The sequence below is a fragment of the Onychomys torridus genome, chromosome 5, assembly GCF_903995425.1.
Source record: "Onychomys torridus chromosome 5, mOncTor1.1, whole genome shotgun sequence".
Classification (NCBI taxonomy): Eukaryota; Metazoa; Chordata; class Mammalia; order Rodentia; family Cricetidae; genus Onychomys; species Onychomys torridus.
Window position 1 is genome coordinate 69196448 of NC_050447.1, and position 25376 is coordinate 69221823.

Consider the following 25376-nt stretch of genomic DNA (forward strand, 5'->3'; position numbering starts at 1 on the left):
TCCTCAGCTCACAAAAAAAAAAAAAAAAAAAAAAAAATGTGTTCGTGTGTGTGTGTGTGTGTGTGTGTGTGTGTGTGTGTGTGTGTGTTAATACAAGTGCCTGCAGGGACTACAGTTCCAGATCCCCTATAATTAGAGTTACAGGTAGTTGTAAGTAGCCAGATGTGCAGGCTGAGAACTAAGTTTGAATTCTCTATTTCGAAGATTCTTGAAATGGCGATACAAACAGTATTTTTTTTACAAAATGGAAGGAAAGTGGGTTGCCCAGGAAAGAAGTCACAGATTATTGTTCAGTACTTTTTAGTCTTGATGTTCCAGAAGCTTCTGTACATTTCTCTTGGATATACTTGGGTGTCTAATTTTTAATCTCAGCTTCTCAGAGAGTCTGTTTTACATGAAGTATACAACACACCCTGTACAAATTACCCCTAAATGACTCTATTATGTTTTTGTTGACATCTGATAAAACACAAAGCATAAAACCTAGTAATTCCAGCCAGGTGGTAGTGGTGGTGGCCGCACGCCTTTAATTTCAGTACTCGGGAGGCAGAGGCAGGGAGATTTCTTGTGAGTTTGAGGCTAGTCTGGTCTACTAAGCAAGTTCCAGAACAGGCTCCAAAGCTACGTAGAGAAACCCTGTCTCAAAACACAAAAACAAAACCCAAAATCTCTACTAATTCCCCTAAATTACAAGCTCTGTTCATTTAGAAAACTTTTACTGAACTTTTTTATTTTTAGTATTGTTCACTATCTTCTCTTACTCATATGGACAGCACATATATTGAATGAACATCAGAATATAAGGAACAACAATTTAAGAGTAAAAAGATAGTTCATCAAGAAATATTCTATTGGGTTCTTCTACATATAACATTGTTTTTATTTTGCTTTAGAAGGCTTTGGTCCTTGACAAACTAACAGTCTGTGGCTATAAATAAATAAATAAAGCCGGGCGGTGGTGGTGGCGCACGCCTTTATTCCCAGCACTTGGGAGGCAGAGCCAGCAGATCTCTTGTGAGTTCGAGGCAAGCCTGGGCTACCAAGTGAGTTCCAGGAAAGGCGCAAAGCTACACAGAGAAACCCTGCCTCGAAAAACCCAAAATAAATAAATAAATAAACAAACAAATAAATACATACATAAATAAATAGTTTTGGTTTTTTTTTTGTCCTTTTAAGACAGTGCTTCCTAGTGTAACCCTTGGTGCCATGGAACTGGATATGTAGATGAGGCTGGTGTGATCTGCCTCTGCCTCTTGTCTGCTGGGATTAAAGTGTGTGCTCCCATGCCTGTTAAGAGGGGCTTTTAAAATTTGTTTTGTTATTTTATGTATAAGTGTATGTGTGTTTTTCCTGCATGTATGTGTTGCATGTATCTGTGTGTGTCACGTGCATGACTGGTGACTGCAGAGGTCAGAAGGAAGCATTGGATCCCCTGGGACTGGAGTTATGGATGCTGTGAGCTACCACATGGGCCTGGGAACATTCCTACTGCTGTGATAAAACACGGTGACCAAAAGCGACCCTAGGGAAAGGGGTTTTTTCAGCATCCAGATCCTCGTCACAGACAGTCACTGAAGGAAGTCAGAGACTGAACCTGGAGAGACCTGGAGGCAGGGACTGAAGCACAAGTCCTGAGGGCTCGGGGGTGGGGGGGTGGGGGGGTGGTGGTGGGGGGGTGGGGGGGGATATGCTCATGCTGCTCCTCCTCCTTCTCCTCCTTTTCTCCTCCTCCTCCTCCTTTCCTCCTCCTCCTCCTGCTCCTCCTCCTCTTCCTCTTCTCCTCCTCCTCTTCTCCTTTTTCTCCTCCTCCTCCTTTTCTCCTCCTCCTCCTCCTTTTCTCCTCCTCCTCTTCTCCTCCTCCTTCTCTTCCTCCTCTTCTTCTCCTCCTTCTCCTCCTTTTCTCCTCCTTCTCCTCCTCCTCCTTTTCTCCTCCTGCTCTTCTCTTCCTCCTCCTTCTTCTCCTTCACCTCCTCTTCTTTTCTTCTTTTTCTTCTCCTTTCTCCTCTCCTAATTCTTTCATATATCACATCTTGACCACAGTTTCCCCTCCTTCCCCTCCTCCACTCTCCCCCCACCTCCCCTCTCACCCAGATCCACTCTCCCTCTGTCGCCCCACAGAAAAGAACAGGCCTCCCAAGGACATCCACCAAATACACATAATATGCTGCTATAAGACCAAGCACATACCATCACATCAAGGCTGGATGAGGCAAACCAGCAGGAAGAAAAGGGTGGTCACCCAAGCCTGCAAAAGAGTTGGAGATAGCCCCCTCTCACACTGTTAGGAATCCTACAAGAACACCAAGCTACTCAGACATAACATACATGCAGAGAACCTCAGTCAGACCCCCATAGGCTCCCTGGTCTCTGTGAGCCCTCATGAGTCTCGGTCAATTGATTCTGTACAGGGCTGTGTTCTCTTGGTGTCCCTGACTTCTCTAGTTCCTCCAATTCTTCCCTCTGCCCTGGAGGACACCCCAAGCTCTGCCTAATGTTTAGCTGTCAGACTCTGCAACTGCTCCCATCAGTTGCTGGTTGAAGTCTCTCTAGTCTCTTTGAGGAAAAAATGCTTCTTAATGGCTTTGTTCTCATGGCTTTCTCAGCCTGCAGTCTTACAGTATCCAGGACCGGTGTGACATTGCCCTCTGTGAGCTGGGACCTCCCACATCAATCATCAGTGTAGAAAGTGCTCCACAGGCTTGCCCTCAGGCTAATCTTATAGATGCATTTTCTCACCTGAGATTCCTTCTCAAATGACTAGCCAGTGTCGAGTTGACATAAAACTAGCCAGCACAGAACAGAACCCAAGTCCTCTGCAAGAGCAATAAGTGCTCTTAACTGCTGAGCCATCTCTCCAACCCAAGAGATTTCCTGGGTGGATATGCTAAAACAATTTGAAGACTAAAGGTAGCATAATATTCCTGATAGCTATAGATTTGGTGATGTATAGGTCAAGGAAGTTCTGGGTAGCATTTGGGAAGTCCAGAAGGACTGAAGAATAGTGGAGGGGCTACTGAAGTTAATCTGTGGAATCAACTGATTCCTGGGGTACATGAGATTCTTAAGAAAAAGAGGAGGAGTCTTGAGTAGACCTTGAACTTGAGTAGACCTTCTTGGCTGCCTTTACACACTACAATAAATGAGACACATTTCCAACGGCATCCCTTGGCACTAAGTTACACAATGTTGTAAGGAGGCCCAGTACACACTGGGAAGCCAAACAGACTGCAAATGCTCACAATAAGCACTGATGGCCAGATCTGAGAGAGCCTTTGCAAGCACAAATATTAATCCTCTGAGTTTCCCCAGCTGGCCACAAACACAGTGAGAAAACCATTGCAGGCCCCTGCAAGACAACCCCAATGGCCTCCACCCGCCACTCCAGGTGCTTATCTTGTTCCCTTCATGGTTATAGATCTGAACAGGAGAACACATCTTTGAAAATTAATCTGAGGGCCTTTGTGTATACTAGTGTCTCAATTTAAATTTTACACCCACATAAGGTGGCTGCTGTTGTCCATATTTTGTCAAAGTAGCTTATCTAGGTTGATTGCCCAAAGGCATTCCTGGGGATTAAAATGTAGGGCTGACTGAATTCTAACACTGTTTTTTTTGTGTGTTTTTTTTAACCACATGCTGTCCAAGAAGGCACAAATTGGAGAAGCAGGAGGAGCCACCAGAGGGGTCAAAGAACTGAGTTCAGTGAACTCCTCAATCTCAGGAGGCATAAAACCTCGATGTCTGTACTTTGGAGATGGGGAAAGCGCCTGGTAGTAAACTGGAGAGTACTTTTGTAAACTATTGAATGCACAGTGTGTCACCAATTTTTACAAATCTCTAAGAAGTTACACTTAAGATGGGGCCGAAAGAAAAGGTTGCTTCTGGAAGCTCAGCCCCAGGCCTCAGGAGACCAGCAGGATGCCTGAACTAGGAAACCTAATCTGGGAAAACAGCTCGGAAAAGGGAAACCCTGGCTCCCGGAGGCCTCTGGGAGGCCATGGAACTGGGGAGGGCAACCAAGACACGCCCACTATGGCAGCCCCGCCCCTGCCGCCGCGCCAGTGGTGACCATGGCAACGCGGTGGCCCTCGTCCAACGGCTGGGGCCAGATCTGGGGGCGGGTCTGGGAGGAGCTGAGAGCGCGTGTCACATGACTCGTGGGCGGAGCTTGTGCGGGGACGGACGAAGCGTGTCCCCAGCCTCGGTCGCGTAGGCCAGAGTCGTGAGGAACGGAGCGGAAGCAGCTGCGAGGCCGCCGTTCCTCGCCGGGTGTCCTGAGCCGCCGCCATGGGCAGTGAGTGTGGTGGCGGGAGCGGGAACCTCAGGGGCGCGGGTCCCTCCGGGCTACGGGGCAGTGGAGCGGCTTCCCCCTTGGGGTCGTTAGGGGGGCTGAAGATACGCAGGCCTCGCCGGGGTCGCCGCGGATGGCGCGAGCTGGGGCCTCCGCCAAGGCGCCTCCGGTCAGCGAGGCCTCGCCCGGCGGGTCACGGAGACCCAGAGGTCCCGGTTTGCGTCTCTTAGGGCCGGGAGCGTGGATGGCGCGGGGAGGCCTTTGGCTGGGGGGCGGGGAGTTAGGACAGTCTTCCTTAGCTTGGACCACTTGGAATTTTTCTGGATCTTAGGGAGCTCTTTTTTTTTTTTTTAAAATTCCTGAATCACGCTTCCTTGGCGTGTTGCGATGAATAAGTCTCCCTCATTTTTTTTTTTTTCAAATGTGATTCATAGCATGTGTTTTAGGGGAGGAAAGGCGTGTGATCTGTAGCTCAGCATTTTCCTTGAAATATTCATCCCAAGTCATTCTGTGGTGTTCATTGAAAATTGTAAGTTGGTGCGCGCGGTAGGGACGGGGCCTCGTATTGTGGGGATCCTTCGAGGGCCCTGCCCCAAACATTCATCCTCATGTGTATTCACGCAAACACTTAACCTAGCAGTTCACACGTTTGTGTATAAAGGAATACCTAACTGCAGGTCCAAGCGATACACCCAATTGGACAACTGGTAGACATTTGGAAAGGAGAATAGAAAAGACCCTTGGCCTTGAATTACGAATGATAAATGGAATTCTCAGGATAGGCAATATACATGGCGGCATGCAACAGCATTGTTTGAACCTGAATACCAGTACAGCGAATCATAAAATGCCAAGAAATCCCAGAGGGTCGCTTGGTAAACGAAAAGGAATAAGGAGACTCTAGGGGAGTTTCCTTATGTGACCCATAGTTGTGTTTTTTTGTTTTTGTTTTTGTTTTTTAATTACAGGTGAATGTTTTCAGATTTTAGATCTACTTTCTAAATAGTCCAAACTTGTACTTTGATAGCAAACATGACAATTATAAATCAATTATAAATTCTAACTGACATCAGTGACTTTCACCTTTGTGAGTCCAGCGGGACTTAGGAGATAGCGTCTATTCCTAAACCTTGGTTTATCTTACTTTATATTACTTCAGAAGTAGCTTGGGAAAGCAGTACTTTATAATGAAATGTAATTGCCATTCTCTGAGCTGTTACTTACATGGAATTGTGTGTAAGTACTTGGATGTGGTTACTTGGAGAATGACCAAGCTGTGAAATGCGGCTAACTGAAATGAAGTAGAGTTGGTAGTCTTTAAAAAGTTGCCTGTACGAAGTGATCCTGATCCCCCCCCCCCCTTTCTTTGCCTAGTAAATGTTGCCATCCTTAAGCTGTTTAAGTCAGTACTTTAGGTTAAGCTCATTTCCTACTATATCACCCCTGGGAAAGGCTCCCTCTGCCCCGCCATCTATTAGTGCATTATCGAAGTATTGTAGTAAACTGCATTTGCTTACTTTTCATAGTGGTGATCTGAATATTTCCTGTTCTGTATATATATATACAAGGATTGGGTTTAAGCATGAAGAAGCAAAGTCCTGGTTCGTTATTGACTTTCCTTCATTATTTACTCACTAGCCATTTGGATGGCCTTATCCATTGCAGACCTGCTTCTTTGAACTTGAGAACATCATGATTATTTAATTTGGGTGGATGGGATAAACATGTGTTAAAGACAATTTGTTTTTCAAACCGTTAAAAGATACATTTTTAAACTTGATAATTTTTTTTACAGTCAAGTTTTTAGAAGTTATCAAACCTTTCTGTGCAGTTCTACCAGAAATTCAGAAGCCTGAAAGGAAAGTAAGTATAATATTTTAGTAATACAGCAGGTAACAGGGTGAATTACTCTGCCAAACCACCAAGGTTGATTTGCTTACTGCAACCATTTCTGGTTGTAAGTGGAAATGTTACTTCCTCATCTTGCAAACAACTATAGACTGATTTTTAATTTTTAAGTTACATTAATTTTTCTCATATATATGTATGTGCACCAGTGTACTGTGGTATACATATGGAGGTCAGAGGGCAACTTTTGGGAATTGATTCTCTTCTCTCACCATGTGGGTCTGGTGGTGGAGAGAATTGGACCTGGCATTGGCTTTCAAAAACCTCAAAGCCCACCTCCAGTGACACACCTCCTCCAACAATGCCACACCACCTAATCCTTCCCAAAACAGTTCCACCAATTAGGGACTAAGCTTTCAAGTATATGAACTTCTAGGGCTGTTCTCATTCAAACCGCTACCTCTGGCTGGCTGGCCCTGTTGTAGACCTTTAAGACTGAGTAGGATTCTCATTCTATCAAAAACGTTGCTCTAAGTTATGTTTCCAACACAAGTGCTTCTTGACCTGTGTGTTAGTTAAATTACAGTATTCTCCTGGCCATGTTGGTACTTTATAATTCTTTAGTGTAGGATGTATATATTGCTAGCTGATGTTATGATCTGCTGGGTAGGTTTTGGTAAGTAGCAACTGTTTTGCATAATAAATTGCAGTTGTGTATGTATGTACCTCCCATATTTTAATTTCTTGTTAGGAAAAGCAGCAATGTGTTTAGAAGGTATCATAACTAAATTACATTGTTCTTCAATCATTGAGCATATTTGAAACTGAGATATTTAAAATTCCAGAAATAATATTAATTTCAAAATTTTCAGTTCTTAGACTATCCCCATTCTTCCTTTTAGTTCTTAGGAAATTAATAATAAAATAGGGACATAGAGATTGATAAAGCTTTTGTGGGCTTAATGTCTTATTTAGAAGTACTTTTAATTTTTAATCATTTGAGGTGGTAGAGATGGCTACTCAGTTTTACTTTAGGCATAGCAAAGTGTAACTTTTCATAGTTTATGGATACCCTAGGGTTCCTATGTAAAATTGTTCAGTATTTCATGCAGTTCCCTTTCTTACTGAAATGTGCATTAGAGCTGCTTTACTTTGCCTCCTCTTCAATTATTTCCCCTTGGAAACCATACATGAAGCATGGTTTTTTGTTTGTTTTGTTTTGTTTGTTTTTTGAGACAGGGTTTCTCTGTGTAGTCTTAGTTCTGGCTGTCCTGGACCTCACTCTGTAGACCAGGCTGTCCTCAATCTCATAGAGATCCACCTGCCTCTGCCTCCTGAGTGCTGGGCATGTGCCACCACTGCTTGGTGATCATGAAGCATGCTTATATTTAAATTATTTAAATTAGCTTTTTTTGTGGCAGCACATAGGAGCTAGTTGGAGATATAGACTTAACTATTACAAGCTATAGTCAATTTTTCAAATATAATCAACACCAAATGGATCAAAAAATTTAATGTAACACCTGGAACTCTGCACTGTGAGAAGAGAGAGTAGAGAAAGCACCTTAAGATAGTCATGTACAGACTTTCTGTATGGGACTCCAGTCACTCAGAAGATAATGTCAACAGCTGACGACTGGAATTTTTCATGAAATTAAAAGTTTCTGCACAGCAAAGGAAAGGCATGCAGAGACAGCAACAGAATGAGAGGAGATTTTTTTTCCTGGCTGTACAACTGACTGAAAATTACTATCTAGAATATACAAAAAGCACAGAAAGCTTACAAGTAATATCTTCCTTTTGGAAAAGAAGAGACATTTGAGATGCTTGGTTATTGATTTTAACTGGAACAAGCTAGGGTGTGCAAACAATGAGAGAATGTGCAATGGGGAATGGTAATGGTGCCTTATGGAGTTTGTTTCGAATTTGATTTTTCACCGTTTTGATTGATCGTTCTTTATACTTGTGTTGTACAGATTCAGTTTAGAGAGAAGGTACTATGGACGGCTATAACACTCTTCATTTTCTTAGTCTGCTGTCAGGTATGTAACCAAATCATTGAATATGTGTCTGTATTATTTTAAATCTTGATTGGAAAGAATTTGAAAAACTGACAAAATAATATACTGAACTATATTGAGTGTTGCTTGTTTTGGTAAGATTCATTTATATGGTGTGTGTGTGTGTATAAAATGTATGTACAGTTGCCCATGGAGGCCAGAATTGGGTGTCAGATCCCCTACAGCTGGTGTTACCAGTTGTGAGCTGTCTATCTAGTGTTGGTTCTGAGAATTGAACTTGTGTCCTCTAGAAAGCACAAGTACTCTTAGTATTTGAGCCATCTCTTTGGCTCCAAGTTCTGCTCTTTTTATTTATTTGTGATCTGGGGATCAAACTCAGGGCTTTGTGCATGCGAGGCAAGTACGGTATGACTGAGTTACATTATAAGCTGAGCATTATTTTTTTTTTGTTGTTGTTTTTTGTTTTTTTCAGACAGTTTTTCTCTGTCTACTGTGTTTCAAAGCTGTCCTGGAACTAACTTTGTAGGCCAGATTGGCCTCAAACTTACAGAGATCCACCCACCCCTGCATCCGTGCAACAGGGTTTCTCTGTGTAGCCCTGGCTATCCTGGAACTCAGTGTGTAAACCAGGATGGCCTTGAACTCAAAGATCAGCATGTCTCTGCTTCCCAAGTGCTGGGATTAAAAGTATTTGCCACTACTGCCCAGACTTTTTTTTTTTTTTTTTAATATTTCTGTGTGTGTGTGTGCGCGCGCGCGCGTGCGTGTGTGTGTGTGTGTGTGTGTGTGTGTGTGTGCGCGCGCAAACATAACCTCACCCCATGGTATGTGTGCTGAGATCAGAGGACAGTTTGTGGGAGTTGGTTCTCTCCTTTCATCCTGTGGGTTCCGGGAATTGAACTCAGGTCAGCAGAATTGGTTGTAATTGCCTTAACCTGCTGAGCCATCTTGCTGGTCCATGTGTGCTGAAGAATGAAATGATCAGTCACTAAAGAACTTTTACTACTGCACTTTATTTATTTTTGGATGTTCAGGAGAAAATAGTTAAAACACACACACACACACACACACACAAAGTGCCTAGAAAAAAAGCAGGCATTTATATTTCTACCATATACATTTGACGTCTCTGAAGTTGTACCCCCATTAAAAAAAGTCTACTTTAGGGAGGTGTATGTACATAGTAACAATTTTAACTGTACATTCTGAAGAATTTTGGCAGCATATGTGTACACCCAAGAAGCTGTTCCCTAAGTGGGTACAGAACATTTGTGTTACCCTCCAACATCCCGTATAACTCTTTACTGTTCATCATCTTGCCCCCAGTCCTAGGCAAGCTCTGGTCTCCCTCCTTCACTATAATTTGTCTTTTCTAGAATTTCATATATATGTAGTCAGGGTGTCTTGTAGCTGGAGGCCTTCTCTCCAGCCCCTGCCAAACCCTGTTAGTTCAAACAACCCACTTGTAAAATAAACATATAGACATTTATATTATTTAAACTGCTTGGCCATTAGCTCAGGCCTACCATTGTCTAGCTCTTACTCTTATATTTAGCCCATTTCTATAAATCTATACTTTGTCACGTGGCTCGTGGCTTACCATTACCTTACATCTTCCTTGTCATGGTGGCGGCTGGCAGTATCTCCCTCCCCCAGCCTTCATTTCTCAGCATTCTCCTCTTCCTTGTCCCGCCTACCCTATCCTTCCTGCCTGGCTACTGGCCAATCAGCACTTTATTTATTTTAACCAATCAGAGCAACACATTTGACATACAGAACATCCCACAGCAGTGTCTAGAGTCTGATTTTATAATATTTTTGAGATTTAGCCATGTTGTCAGCAGTTTTTATTTCTTTATGTGAATATCTCACAGCACATTCACTCGTGTGTAACTTTTGGCTGAAAACAGGTTGCTGTAAATGCTTGTGTATGAATCTTTCTGCTCTCAGGAGTGCATGGCTAGGAGAGGTTGCTGGTCTGTATGGTAACCATGTTCAATGTTCTTTGCCTATGCACCCCTAGTTGAGACTCCCTCGTGTCTTGCTAAGGTTTTGCTTATTTTCAACTAGCTCACCTATTAATAGCCATCTTATATTTTTGGTTGTGAGCCTAGCCTTTAATGGCTGAGCCATCTCTCCATCCCTAAGAGCCATCTTAATAGGTGCAGTTTTAGTTTGAATTCCCTTGGCAAATGATAGTGAGCAACTTTTTGTGTGTGATGCATATTTGGTAAACTATCTTTTTTGTTTTGTTTTTGTTTTTTCGAGACAGGGTTTCTCTGTGTAACCCTGGCTGTTGTGGAGCTTGCTCTGGCCTTGAACCCAGAGATCTGCTTTCCTTTGCCTCTGAGTGCTGGGATTAAAGGCATTCACCACCACTGCCCAACATCAATACTATTCTTGAGAGGGGACTCACTAGGTATCTGGCTGGAATTCACTGTGTAGATCAGGTTGGCCTGGAACTCACAGAGATCTGCCTGCTTCTGCCTTCTGAGTGGTGGGATTAAAGGCACATGTTACCACATCCTTTGCATTTTCTTGATTAATGATTGATGTGGAAGGGCCCACCCCATTGTGGGTGGTGCATCCTGAGGCAGATGGTCCTGGATAGTATAAGAAAACAGAACAAGCCAGTAATCATCACTCCTCCAAGGCCTCTGTTGAAGTTTCTGCTCTGACTTCTTTGGATGATGAAATAAACCCTTTCTTCCTCAAGTTGATTTTGGGCATGCTATTTTTCCACAACAATAGATATCCTAACTAATACAGGCAGTGTGAGTTATTAATGCCATAGATGGATAGAAAGAAAGGCAGTAGCATAGTGGGGGCTGTGAAGAGAGTTGAGGCCCCAGTATCAGAGACAGCTTGGTAGGGTCTCTGAAGAAAGGAATCCTCCCCCATGGCAGAAGTGTGGGTCTCTTTTTATGTGTTTCTGAGAATTGGGAAGGTTTCACAGCCTGAGCCTACAATCAGGCTCTTTCATTCTGAAGCAGGAGGCAGGGAAGAGGGTAAGGAGCAAGATGGGTGTCCATTAGTGCTCACTTTGATGTAAACTTAATTCTCAGGTTAGAGAGATGTTGGCACCTGGAAGTCTGTTAGCTAGGGACTCAAATGTCTCAGTAGGATGCCTGTTGGTATCTATGACAGAGGAAAGCTGGTGGATATATTGTGTTCTAAGCAGCTGCTGGATTCTGACATTATATTCTTACACTGATCAGTTAGGAAAAGTCCTGCAGCTTTGTTCCTTATTGAGAAGGACCAATTCTAGGTCTTTCATATTTCCATAGAAACAGCTAGAATTATTGTGTGTATTTTTGTAAGAAAATCCATTGGGAATGTGAGATACATATGCAGCTTGACTTTTTAGGTTGATTATGAGAATTTTTAGATTGATTTATGAGAATTGTCATCTTGAAAGTACTGAATCTTCTAATATAGGGGTCAGCAAACTTTAACCTGTAAAAGTACAGAGTGAAGTTTTGGGATTTAAATCATTACCCAGATCCCAAGAAGGAAACATAAATAGAAGAACGACCTCCAGGCCTAGTGTCATTGGTCTGGGATCTTAGCTCCTTGGAGGCTAAGGCAGGAGGGTCTCCAGTTGAAAGCCAGCTTGGACAGCATAGAGAGATCCTGTCTCTAAAGGTAAAATGATAACAGAACAAAAAACACTGTCTCTCCTGACTCCCTAGGGTGTTTGCCTAGGTTATGTAAGCCCCACATTCAGTCTCCCAACACAAAAAATGCCCCCCCCCCCCCACACACACACATTCTATCTAGAAACCAGTGCTGTTTCTCAGGAATGGCTCATGCTGTGGCCCACTTACGCCTTTGTGTTACCTAGTTTCCCTGTGTTTATGTAGTTGCTAAATGGCTGCTTTTTGTCTTTCTCACGTTTGGGCAGATCTGCCCAGTGTGGGTGATTTCAACTGAACATAAAACAAGTTCTAGCCAGTTGTCTCTAGCTTGAGGGAATGGTGGGAGGTGAGATAAGCTGAGATCATTAAATTAGATGCTTCCAGGGCTCTGTTTGACTTTTTTTTTTTTTTTGGCTGTCTTGAGAGCTTCTCACAAGCTAACTGGAGGTCTATTCTCCATTTTAGGCTCTGGTCGTCGCTCAGTTCTCAAATTAGCATGGCCCCATAATCTTCAGTTCCATCCCAGAGACTCATCCTTATCACTCAACTTCCCTTCCCTTCTCAGCTGCAGTTTTTCCTTCCTCTTCATGAGAAGGAAGAATAAAGGAGTCTCTAGTTTCCTTCTCTCCACATTTGGAATGTTAGTAGGCATTCTGGGGGACTGATAGCATCAAATGGGAATCGGTAGGAGCTGTCTATTGGTCTTCGGTAGGCTGCACTGTGGCAATTGGTGCTTTGACTCTACCACCTTTTTCTTGTGTAGTGGCTTATTAGTCACTATCCTTATTACTGCGACAAAACACTAGACAGAAGCCACTGAAGAAAGGGATGGTTTAGTGTGGCTCACAGCTTGAGGGTTCAGTCCACAATGGCAGAAAGGTGTGGTGACAGGGGCATAGGGTGGCCAGTCATATCGTGTCTGCTGTCAGGAAGCAGAGAGAGATGATGCTGGTGCTCAGCCTGCTTGATTCTTTGACCCAGCCCATGGGATGGTTCTACCACTTTCTGTAGAGTTCTTCCCTCCTCAGTTAACTGTCTCTAAAAGTACTTCTGTAGATGTATTTGAGTTGTTTCTTGGATGATTCTAAATCCTACCAAGTTAACAGTCAAGCTTAACATCACAGCCACTTTGGAGTTTTTTTTCCCTTTTCCTCCAGCTTTTAAAAATTTGGATTAGCTTTTATTCTTTCATGTTTGTGTTTTGTTATGTGCCAGAAGGGGCAAGTACCCTAATGTAACTACAACTTGTCATCTTGTTCATTTTCAGCACTGAGGGTGAACCCTGACCCTTGAGCATGCTAGGCAAATACCAAGCCACATTCCAGGCAATATGCAGTCTCATTCCAGACGTGCTTTCTTTAGCTTTGACTTCCCACTGCTTTTGAAGACTTTTAGTGCTCATTTTCTGTATCTCCATATGGTTAGCTCAGGTGTCCATTAGAACATGGAGTGTTTGGGTTCTCCAGAGTACTGTATTGTATTAATATTTTGTCAGGTTTGTTAAAAGAAAGACTTTATAGAAAATAAACTCAGTGATTTATTTGGACATTTAAGGACTCAATCCAAGAGCTCCAGAGGAGGTATAGAAGTTTCTGTTCCAGGGGCCTCAGATAGGGACTGTCCCTGTAGTGCTAGTGGTTCCTATACAGTAACTTCCTCACTCCTCACTTCTCATAGATACAGGGTGCACACAAACAAGCTGGGCCTTCTGTGTTACCAGTTCTGTCGCCCAGCTTAACGAGAGTTCAAATATTCCAGAGATTCGGGTACTTAAAATTTCTGGCAGCATATTTTGGAACTTAAAAACATTTAAAAATTGTTTTACAGTTTTTGTTTTTGCTTTTATTGTGTGTGTGTGCAGGTCTAGAGGTCTACGGCTTCCTGCTTAACTAGATAGCCTGGTCAACAGGCCACAGGCATTCTCCTGTCTCTGCTCCTTTGTGCCGTGTGGTTACAGGCATGCACTGGCACACGATTCTTTTCATGTGGTACTGGGAACCTTAACTCAGATCCTCATGCTTGTGTGGAAAACACTTTTAACAACTGAGCTATCTCCTCAGTCACTATAGATTTTTGAAATTAGCAATGTCATTTTCTTTGTGCTGAACCTGCACTTTGAGAAAGGAATATATCATGTTTAAGAAGGAGGTTTCACTAAATGCTATGTCTTATATGCGGATTGGCATGGAGACATAGCTCAGAGATATAGCATGTGCCAGGCCCTGGGTTCTCCCCAGTATGGTAAGGAAACTAAACAAGAGTCCTGTCATGGGCAAAATTGAAAGGTAAGATTTTTTTCTTCCCTCTCTCTCTCTCTCTCTCTCTCTCTCTCTCTCTCTCTCTCTCTCTGCTATTGTTTGTAGCAATCCTTCTGCCTAAATCCTCTTTTCTAAGTATTGGGATTACTGGTGTGACTCACCAGGTCTAGCTAAGGGCTTTTGTTTGTTTATTTCTCATTAAAAGTTAATGTGTTTCTAAGTGTGTTAGATTGCTCCAAATTCATGGCTATCCTGGGCTACATAACAAGTTGTGGACCAGCCTGCATTATAGAGTAAGGCCCTATCAAAACAACTGGGTGGGAGATGATGTTTTATGATAGAATATTTGATAATTCCTAAAAAAAAATAAGAAAAAGCAATCATAATCTTACCTGTTAGATATAACCAGTATTTAGAACTTAAAAGGATGTTTTTCCTGTATTATTTTCTATACTTTTTTTAGTTTTGAACTTATACTGTATATAATTTTGAATTTTAGTTTTTATTCCAGAATTTCTTAGTACTGGTACTACTGAATTTAGGCAACATCTTTCTTATGTGGTGGGGGCTGTTTCTGGGTATGGATGTCTGCTCATCAGGTACCAACATTACCCTCCTCCACCAAGTTGTGACAACCAAATATGTTTGCAATTACTTTTAAATGTTCTCCTGAAGGGAAAAAAATCATGCCTGATTGAGAACCAACACCTTATTCTTAGCTTTAGGAAGCATTTATGTTACAATATGATGACAATTTCTTAAGCATTGTTCTTAGTGGTGGCATACTATTCCAGGTCTATACATCTCCTTGGATCTTAAATCATGATTGTGGTCATTCTAGTTGGTGAATACTCTCAGTTTTGCAAAGTTGTTACATGCCTTGGCAAGTACATGTGTTAATCTGTTAGTATTTTTTTTAATTGTGAAAAAATAACAAAGTTGATTTTCTTTGCTACTTTTAAATGTATAGCAGTGTTAGGCATATTCCTCTGTACTTACAGGAGTATTTACTAAGTAATGATCTCTGGTGTTTGTTAGAGACTTTAAGGTAAGCTTGTCTTATTAGAAATCACAAGAAGTAGCTAACAGGCATTGTAATAAGCAAGTGCCTTTTAAATTAAGAGAGCCCTTGTCATTTCTTAAAGTGTTTTATATGATGTTTCAGATTCCGCTGTTTGGGATCATGTCATCGGATTCTGCAGATCCCTTCTACTGGATGAGAGTTATTCTTGCATCCAACAGAGGTATGCACTTCTGACCTCCATCTTGCCAGCAAGCATCTGTTTTATAGCTTTATATGGGAGAGCGAGAACAGAAACCCATTGCTTAGGAGGAGAAACTAGCTTGAAATAATGACAACACTGAGTTTATTGTATGTGTTTTGTATGTGTGTGTGTTTGAATGTGTGTAGTCACATATATGTGTGTACACAGTGAAGGTCAGGAGTTGACTGGTGTCTTCCTTGCTCACTCTCTACTGAATATATTTTTGAGACAGTGTCTCACTATGTAACCCTGGCTGGCCTGGAACTCTCAGATATCCTCCTGCCTCTGCCTTCCAAATGCTGGGATTAAAGATATGTGCTATCATGCTCAACTCACTTTATGTATTGAGTCTGGATCTCTAATTTGAGCACAGAGCTTGCCAGTTGTGGTAGTCTAGCTAGCCAGCTTACTCTAGACAACTCATGTCTGTATCCTGAGAGCTTGGATTATAGGTGGGCCACCACACCAGCTTGGTGTTTGTATGGGTGCTAGAGATCTGAACTCTACCTCTATCTTATGCCACAAGCTCTACCCATTGAGCCATCTCCTCAACTGTATCCTACGGTTTTTCCTTATTAAAATCTCATGACTTTAGCGTTAGGGAGGCCTCCTGAATTTTAGAATTGGTGAGTGCATGTTTGAGGGAAATGCTTTGACTAGATGGCAGGTTTTTGGTAGTTTTAGATTATAGGAGTAATATTGGTTCATTTACTTATTAAAAGTGTGTGTTTGTATGTATGCTCACACACAGCACAATGAGCATGTGGAGGTCAGAGGACAACTTGGTGGAGCTGATCTCTCCTTCCACCTTTACATGGGTTGCAGGGATTGAACTCAGGTTGCCAATTTTGTCACAAAGCCTTTAATCATTGAGCCATCTCACCAGCACCACTCTCCTTTTTTTCTCCCCCAAATTCATTAATAGTTTCATATATTCTGGTTGCACTCATCAACCCCCCCAACCCCCATCACTACTAGCCCCATTCTCCCATCAAGTCCCATACCATTGTCATGTCTTTTTCCCCCCTTTTTTCTTTCTTTAGTTTATTTTTATATTTATGGGTGTTCTGCCTGGATAAATGTCTGTGCACCATATGCATGGCTAGTGCCCACAGAGACCAGCACTAGATCCTCCGGAATTGGAGTTACAGATAGTTGTGAGCTACCATTTGGATGCTGGGAATCAAACTGAGGTCCTCTGGAAGAGCAGCCAGTGTTCTTAACTGCTGAGCCATCTCTCCAGCCATTCTTGTTTTTATTTTTGCTTCATGGTGGGCTTAAACAGGGATGGGTGTGGAGTTACCACTGGAAAATCATCAGTGCCTACATCACTGAGGACAAATGTTCAGTGGCTCAGTCTTGTGCAGACTATTGACAAGCTCTGTTTCTGCTGTGGGTTAATGAGTGTCATGGCCATAACATATACATACTATAGCAATTCCTAGCTTTCTTCTTCTTCTGAGATGTTCTCTGAGCATGGGGATGGTGGTAGTAATAGGGTTCTTCCTCTTGAAGGCTGAACATTCAGTTGTCACTTGTTTCCAGCACATTGGCCAGCCATCTGTCTCTGTATAAGCCCTCTTCTCTGTAGAGAGGAGCTGCTTTTATCAAGGCTGAGCATAGCACTGGTCTATGCACTCACTGTTTCTTGGAAAGTTTATTGTTTTTTCAGTGCATCAACATTTATAAAATACACCAACATATATATGATGCATGTTCCTGGGATGTTGATAAATTTCAAATATTCATCCAGACCTTTTCTTTACATATTCATTTACATTTAAATTTATATGCTTGAAAGATAGGATATATATACCCTATATATTCACACATTTATATGTGCTTTTCTGTTTTTTTTTAAATGTTTTTAATGAGTTACTTCATTTAATTGGCATAATCCAGTATGAGGCTATAATGTAATTTATTTCATCACTGATTCAACAAGCATTTCTTGAGTTCTTACGATGTACCTCCTGCTAAGTGTAGAGTAGCACATGAGACAACATCCTCAGCCTCCTGAGGATCTACCCACCTGTGATCTTAGCACTTAGGAATTGGAGGCAGGAGAATTGAAACTTCAATGTCATCTCTAGTTTGAGGCTAGCCTGGGCTAAATACCAAGCTTCTGTCAGAGAAGCAAATAGGGTCTGGTGAGATGGTTCACCAAGGTTAAGGCACTTGCCACCAAGCCTGATGATCTGAGAGTGTATTCCCCAGGACCCATATGGTGGAAGGCAAGAACTAACACGATGCAAGTTGCCCTTTGACCTCCACATATGCACTGTGTCAGGTGTGAGCCCAGATACATACACTCTCAAACACTAAATAAAAGGTGAAAGGTTTGTATGATATGAAGAGAAAATAGATTATAAGTAAATATGATACAATATTAAATAAACCCCAATTTTAGTGTAAGTTTTAAAAATAATGATTTAGACAGAAGTCTTGAAATTCTCTCTCCCTTTTTCTCTCCCTCTGTCCCTCCCTCCCTTTGCTGGAGATTGAATATAAGGCTTTACATGTGCTAGGCAAGTACTCTACCTACACCCCACCTCTGTTTACTTTTTGTGTTGCTGGTACTTAAATACTAGGGCTTTACATGTTAAATGGCACTCTATCACAAAGCTATATTTATTGCAACAGTTAAAAATGTATTTGTGTGTATGTGTGCTTGCATGTCATAGTGTGTATTTAGAGGTCGGAGGACAACTTTCAGGAGTGAGTTGCCACCTTCTACCATGTGGCTGCAGGGAGTTGCACTCAGGGTGTTGGGCTTGGTGGCAATGCCTTTAGTAACTTAGTCATCTTGCTGGCCCCAAGCCTCTTAGCCTTTATATCTTTTCTTCTGCTTCGAAGCTGGATATTGAACCCAGAGCCTCATGTTCTCTACAGCTTTGCTGTACCTGCCAGCCCCAGAAGGTTTCTTTTAAAGAGGACTTAGTATTTTAAGTTTAGAATTTATAGAAATTAAAATTATTATAATATAGCACTTTTTATCCATTGCATTGTTGCTGGTTTGCTAATAATTGATCTCTTATTAATGTTTAAGGAATCAGTGGAAATTGTTACTATTTAAACACATTTATTAAATGATGTTCAGGAGTGGGATGATTTAAATTGATCTGTATTAGGTACAGAAGTTGTTTACTCATTTTCCTTCCTTTATAGGAACATTGATGGAATTGGGTATTTCTCCCATTGTAACATCTGGTTTGATTATGCAGTTGTTAGCTGGAGCCAAAATCATTGAAGTTGGAGATACACCCAAAGATAGAGCTCTGTTCAATGGAGCCCAGAAACGTGAGCAATAATACAGTTAAAGAGCTTTTTCCAAATTTGAGGATGTTTGTGGGAAAGATGTTTCCTATAGTTTTTTGGTTTTGTTGTTTTTTGTCTTTGGTTGTAAGCATGTACTCCTTTTTTGTCAGTATTTGGTATGATCATTACCATTGGGCAAGCCATTGTGTATGTCATGACGGGGATGTACGGGGACCCTGCGGAAATGGGTGCTGGGATCTGTCTCCTTATCATTATACAGGTAAGAAATACTACTGTGTTTTCATATGCTAGTAAGTTTGGTCCCTTTTGTCTGACAGTTCTTTAGGTGAACGATGTAATCATTTTCTTCTGAGTCATTTTATTTAATTACAGTATTATTACTGAAGTGACATATACTTTGTGTTGATTTTAAAAAAAAGTTTATTCCAATAGCTTCATAGTCTGTTACTTAAAGAGTTATGGATACCTCTCCATGATTGTTCTTTGATACGCTTTTTCCACATTCTGATGTCTCTGAAATCCTGCTGTATTCCCTCAGTTAACAGTGCATTCCTGCTGTTGCTGGCCAGGTGGCAGTGGTGGGGCATGTAGCACCCTTCTATGGCATCTGCTTGGCCATAGCTGCTGAGATTAGCAGTCTAGCTGCTGGTTACTTTATGCCTTGTTGCTATAGTAGATAAATGAGGTTACTAGCATGGTGGTACAGACTTCTAGTGTGAGTTATTTGGGAGGCTGCAGGGGAAGAGTTCTTGAACCACCAATTAGAAACAAGCCTGTGCAACATTAAATTGTTATTGAAATGAAATATGTAGTCTACAGAAAAACAGCTAAGTTTGAAATACCTAAGTTTGTTAGAATAAGATATTTTTCCATAGTTTAACTGGCAAGCTTCAAACTTGGAATCCTTTTGCATCTTGAGTGCTCAGATTTTACAAAGGCATCTAACAGTATTCTTTTCTTCCTTGATGGAATACGAAACTATGATGCTCTAAATAATTTTAGTGCTTACAAAATACTATATATACTCACATACAAGTGTTCTATGGAGGTATTTATTTATTTACTTACTTACTTACTTACTTACTTACTTACTTACTTGAGACAGTGTCATATAGCCTGGACTGGCCTCAAACTCAGTGTGTAGCTGAGGATGACTTTCAGTTTCTGTTCCTCCTACCCCTGTGTCCCAGGTGCTAGCATTATCCATATGCTATACCATTATCTGGTTTATGCAGTACTAGGGATCAAACCTAGAGCTTTGGCATAGTAGGCAAGCTGCCAGTTTAGCTCCACCCCAGTCCCCCATGGAAATTTACAAAGTGAGTATTTTGGAATAGAATTTTTCAAAGACCAACATAATTTTGAGTGTATATAATGTTCAGAAGAGTTTTTTTTAAAGTTTTATGTTAATAAAATATGTTACCGTGGATAATTCATATTATCTATTATATGAAATTAGAATTAATTTCGGATTTTTCTTTTTTAATAGTTAAAAAGCTCAAGTTCAGAAAGTATTTTTAAAATAGTCTCAAGTGCTAGTACTTGAGAAATACAACTATCTCAGATGTGCATAATTTCCTTATTTTTTAAGAAAATAAACCTTATATAGGAAGCAAGTCAAATAAGAAAGAGTATTCAGTGAGCCTGACTCAGGACAGAGAGTTTAATTATCAAGTATCTTTGACATGATTAATAAGGATGACCACCAATGGGTCATAATTATTTTGTTTGTGCTCTAGGGCAGGATTTTTAATGAATTATCGGGTCTTTGGTAACTTGCTGAGGCCTAGTGCATTCTCTTCCAGCATAAGATGTGTTTCCCAAGAGAGTAATGGTTCCTTTATTTCTTCATTTACAAATACTTGCTTGACATAGCCACTGGGAGTTGGAGAAGAGAGAGATGCAGAGGATGGGCAGAGAAGAATCCTCTGGACCCTGACTTAGTATCCTTCAGTGCTTAGGGTGTTGGTACAGGCCTGAGGAGGTTATCCATAGGACCTCAAGCTTGGTTTGGTTTCTTTAAAGCAGTGGTTCTCAATCTGTGGGTCATGACCCCACAGCAGGGGTGGGGAGATGGGGGTGTTGAATGACCCTTTCACATGGGTCAACTATCAGAAATTCTGCATATCAGGTATTTATATTACAACTCATAACAGTAGCAAACTTACATTTATGAAGTAGCAATAAAAATAATTTTATGATTGGGGTCACCACAATGTGAGGGACTGTATAGAGTGACAGAATTAGAAAGGTTGAGAACCACTGCTTTTTTGTTTTTGTTTTTGAGACAGAGTTTCCCCAAGTAACAGCCCTGGCTGTCCTGGAACTCACTCTGTAGCCCAGGCTGGCCTCGTACTCACAGAGATCCGCCTGCCTCTGTCTCCTGAGTGCTGGGATTAAAGGTGTGCACCACCACCACTGCCCTGTGAGAACCACTGTTTTAAAGCATTTGCTTTATGCAGCAAATAAAGTTTGATGGTTTTTTGTTTTAATTTTTGTTTTTGTTTTCTTTTGGAGTGGAGGATTGAATCTAGGGCCTTGGAAACACTAAATATGCACTACTGCAGCAATACTCCCTTAGCATAAAATAGCCTTGAATTTTTTTAAAGAGACATTCAGAACTAGTACCAAGCCCTCAGAACATTTTGTACCAGTGTAACTTCTCTGGCACCTTCAAAAGCTTAGAGTCACAGCATGCAGTTTAGCAGCTCTAGGCTGGCTAGGTGAGGTCACTTTTATAGCACTTCAGGCTATTTCAATGTTTCTTTTGCATGATCAGAAATCTCATTATTTCTAAGAATGAAATGAGCAAATATGTATTAGCTTTTTGACATAAATTCTGGTATATAAATATCTGTGTTGTGATGAATTCTTTTAGTGTTAATGTATAAAGAAAAATGTCATGTTTGATTGTCGGTGGGCAGTGACCCATTTGTGTCTTTTCAAGGGATTGCTAACATTGAGACTATGTGGCTACACTGAAGAGCTATGATTGGATCAGTGTGTGTTCACCTAGAAACATAGGTTTTTGAGAACTGTTTGCATGCTGTTATGGAAGGTATTTCTCACTTTGTTTCTGTTTCACTCACATAGTGCTCTTTCCACTAATTGATTTTGAAATCTAAATTGGGTCTTGATTGAAATTAAAAACTAACTAGAAAGTGTCATTGTGCATGGCACATAGTAAAGGTAAGTATGTTTTGTCAAACTAAGTGGAGTGAGTATACCCACCCAAGGTTGACATCCAGTGCATCTACACCCACTCAGAGGTTCATGGTGTGCATTCCACATGTCTACTTGGTCACGGGTCTGTTCTCACTGGGCTTCATGGAGATGCTGCTGTCATTGTCTGCTTCCTCTTTCATAAGCATACATGATTTTTTACTATCTTTTCTCCTAGTCCTCAAATTGCACAAACTATTTCTAATTTAGATTTATTTATACTTTCTTACTCCTCCTGGGAAAAGAGGTCTCATTTTCAAAGGGTATTCATAAACTACTCTGTAGGATAGCATTATTCTGCACAGGGGACCTCAGTTATTGTAGGACTGCTTGTGTCTTTGGACAGACCATCTATCTATCAGAACCACGACTGGCTGATTTATGAGTAGGTACTCTCCCCTTCAGTGGGGATGGGTGGCTGTATTTGTGACTGGGAATATTCAACTTGGTCATTACCTAACTGTACTCAAAATAAAACCCAACCCTAAATTCCCTTGTCAAAATGTCAAACTTGATTTTCAAACAGTAAAAGGTTCCCATGATCTCTCTTAGGAGTTTGAGAATTATGCTCCTTTTCCAGTTGTTGGAAATTCAAACTAGAAACTTTAAAAAGACAAATTAGGCCAGGTGGTGGTGGTACATGCCTTTAATCCCGGCACTTGGGAGGCAGAGCCAGGCAGATCTCTGTGAGTTCCAGGATAGGCACCAAAACTACACAGAGAAACCCTGTCTCGAAAAAGCAAAAAAAAGGACAAGTTAGGCTTTGTACAAGTGAAATGACAGTTAAGAAAACAAAAACAAAAAACCAACTACAGTGTGTAAGGTAAGCATGCTCAGACGGTATAATGAATTTGATGTGTTCATTGACAAGTGATAAGTGTGTAATGTGGGTGGGTTCCTTGGACTGTTGAGGAACTGGAACTACTTCCTTGTTTCTGTAGGGGGAAGTATAGAGTAGGGACCCCCGTGAGATAGTAAGGTTAGGGCTCACAAACATGCTTTATTTTCCCCTCTTTATAAGGTTATTCCAGTCAGCCACCTGACTGATACTATTGAGACATGTTTTTATAATGTATCTTCTCCAAGAATAGCCATAGCTAAATTTAGTGTGTTTTCATTTAAAAAAAAAAAAAGATGACCCAGGTGGTGGTGGTGGTGGTGGTGGTGGTGCAGGTGCAGCACACCTTTCATCCCAGCATTTGGGAGGCAGAGGCAGGCAGATCTCAGGGAGTTCGAGGCCAGCCTGGTCTATAAACAGAGTCCAAGGACAACCGAGACTATTTGTTACACAGAGAAACCCTGTCTCCAAAAACAAAACAAACAAAAAAGATGAGCTAGAAAACATGGTGAAATCTTAACTTTTCAATGCAATCTTGATCATAATAAGTATAGCATGAATTTTTATATTACAGTTTGTATACTTAGCTGTGCTCTAGTTTTTGGCTTATTCTCTATGTATTATATTATATATAGAATATATGTATATATATATAGTACTTTGTAAAAAGTGTCAATCTCATTCCTGTCCCTTAGGGAGTGAAGAATCTCTTAATTTTTCTGTAATTTATTTGGCCTTTTACTTACATGGAGGTATTTGGAATATTTTGTTTCTTCCTTTCAAATTCTAAGTTGTGATTATTATTTAGTGCCCCCCACCATGGGCACAATTTAAATATTGTAAGCTGGTGTAAACAGAATTCTGTGGTGAAATTTTGCTATGTAATGAGGCAGCAGTCCTTTGATTTTGAGAACTGGCCCCTGACTAGACTAGAGCAGGTCAGAAGCTGGAGCTCCTGCAGTGGTGAGGAGCGATGCGTAGGTCTGGTATTGGGCATGCACAGACTGTGAAATAGACATTCGTCTGCCCCTTCCTGAGTTGATTCTTGCTTCCGCTTACGTGCATTTCTTTCCCCACAGTTGTTTGTTGCTGGTTTGATTGTGCTGCTGTTAGATGAGCTGCTACAGAAGGGTTACGGCTTGGGGTCTGGTATTTCCCTCTTTATTGCCACCAACATCTGTGAAACCATTGTCTGGAAGGCCTTTAGTCCCACTACCATTAACACTGGCAGAGGTACATTGCACAGTGACTGCAACTGCACGAGTTTTGCTGGATGTATGCTGAAAATGAGTCAATAATGCAGCAGCACATGCCTGGAGCAACTCAGTTTGCCACCCTAGGGGACCATGAGTGCTAACTGTTAAAACTCAGTGAGCAGAGATGTGTGAAGTATGCTGTAGTAAGTCCAAAGAGTGCATTCTAACCTCTGCTCGCTCAAAGTTCCAGTGGTTGCAAACAGTATTACCATTTTGTTGACCTTGCTTAAGCCATTGCTGCCAGAGTCATTTACCTCCCCGATTGCAGCCTTACCAGAGGGACAGAAAGGTAGTGGATTACAATTTGGCCGTCCTCTGAGACACTCATACCCTTGCCTCTCTAACTGCCTTGGTAATAGCATCTAAGGTTTGGAAGATATCACTCTGTTTTTCCCCGTATCCCTTTCCATTTCTTATTGTCATCCTCTCCTAAGTAGTCAATGTCTAACTTTGATCCCAGCCTTAAGAAAATAGTACTGATAATTTATTAACATTCTTGGTGCAGTCAACTAAAGGCAAGCATGGTAGATAAACATACCTGCTCTGATTCTGACATTTTTATTCTGCTTTGCTGCTGCTTTTATTATCCCTAAAAGTACTTCCTTCCTTTCCCTAGAGTAGAGGCATACCTTTATGAATGAAAATTGCAGATTTATGTTGAAACTTGCCTCCACGATAGAAATATGTTTAGAACCCACACACATGGCTATGCCATAAAGCCATACAACATAGATATAAGATAGAGTCATACATTGGTCAATTGACTCAAGGTTCAAGTTATTTGTTTAGACTTTTGAGGTGACTTTGGAAGAGGCACCCACAGTTTATTTCTATCTTGATTTCTCAGGTACTGAGTTTGAGGGTGCAGTCATAGCTCTGTTTCATCTGTTGGCCACCAGGACGGACAAAGTCCGGGCCTTGAGGGAGGCCTTCTACCGGCAGAACCTCCCCAATCTCATGAACCTCATTGCCACAGTGCTCGTGTTTGCCGTCGTCATCTACTTCCAGGTAGGTGGGGCCTTTGCAGTGGTGACACTGCTCATTATTCTGTGGAAGGGGTGCCATTTGAAAGGATGGTGTGTGTGGTCAGCTTCTCAAGAACCAGTCAACCCAGATTTGAAGGTGGGAAATACTGGCTGAAATTGAAGAAAGGGATCTCTGGGGAGGGAGCACATTTCTCTCTGCTGCCACCCTTCCCTCTGTCTGCGCTCTGACATGCAGTTCCTCTTCTCTTGATTTCATTTTCAGGGGTTTCGTGTTGACTTGCCCATTAAGTCGGCCCGGTATCGAGGACAGTACAGTAGCTATCCCATCAAGCTCTTCTACACATCGAATATTCCCATAATCCTCCAGTCTGCCCTCGTTTCAAACTTGTATGTCATTTCCCAGATGCTGTCTGTTCGATTTAGTGGCAACTTCTTAGTAAACTTACTAGGACAGTGGGCCGTGAGTATGTTTCT

General features: G+C 41.5%; 1 protein-coding gene across 2 annotated transcripts in view; it reads left to right on the top strand.

The window, feature by feature from the left end:
- Nucleotides 1-4116: 4116 nt before the first annotated feature.
- The window catches only part of Sec61a2 (SEC61 translocon subunit alpha 2), a 34030-nt gene continuing 12770 nt past the window's right edge, over nucleotides 4117-25376 (top strand). The window contains exons 1-9 of one of the 2 annotated variants that reach the window (XM_036187206.1): nucleotides 4117-4294; nucleotides 6087-6154; nucleotides 8116-8181; nucleotides 15222-15300; nucleotides 18490-18621; nucleotides 18750-18859; nucleotides 23740-23893; nucleotides 24764-24924; nucleotides 25165-25362. In XM_036187206.1, coding sequence (XP_036043099.1) covers nucleotides 4288-4294; nucleotides 6087-6154; nucleotides 8116-8181; nucleotides 15222-15300; nucleotides 18490-18621; nucleotides 18750-18859; nucleotides 23740-23893; nucleotides 24764-24924; nucleotides 25165-25362 — 975 coding nt within the window. In that variant the 5' untranslated portion in view covers nucleotides 4117-4287. The remainder of the gene's footprint in view (nucleotides 4295-6086; nucleotides 6155-8115; nucleotides 8182-15221; nucleotides 15301-18489; nucleotides 18622-18749; nucleotides 18860-23739; nucleotides 23894-24763; nucleotides 24925-25164; nucleotides 25363-25376) is intronic. The other variant, XM_036187205.1, reaches the window with a different exon arrangement.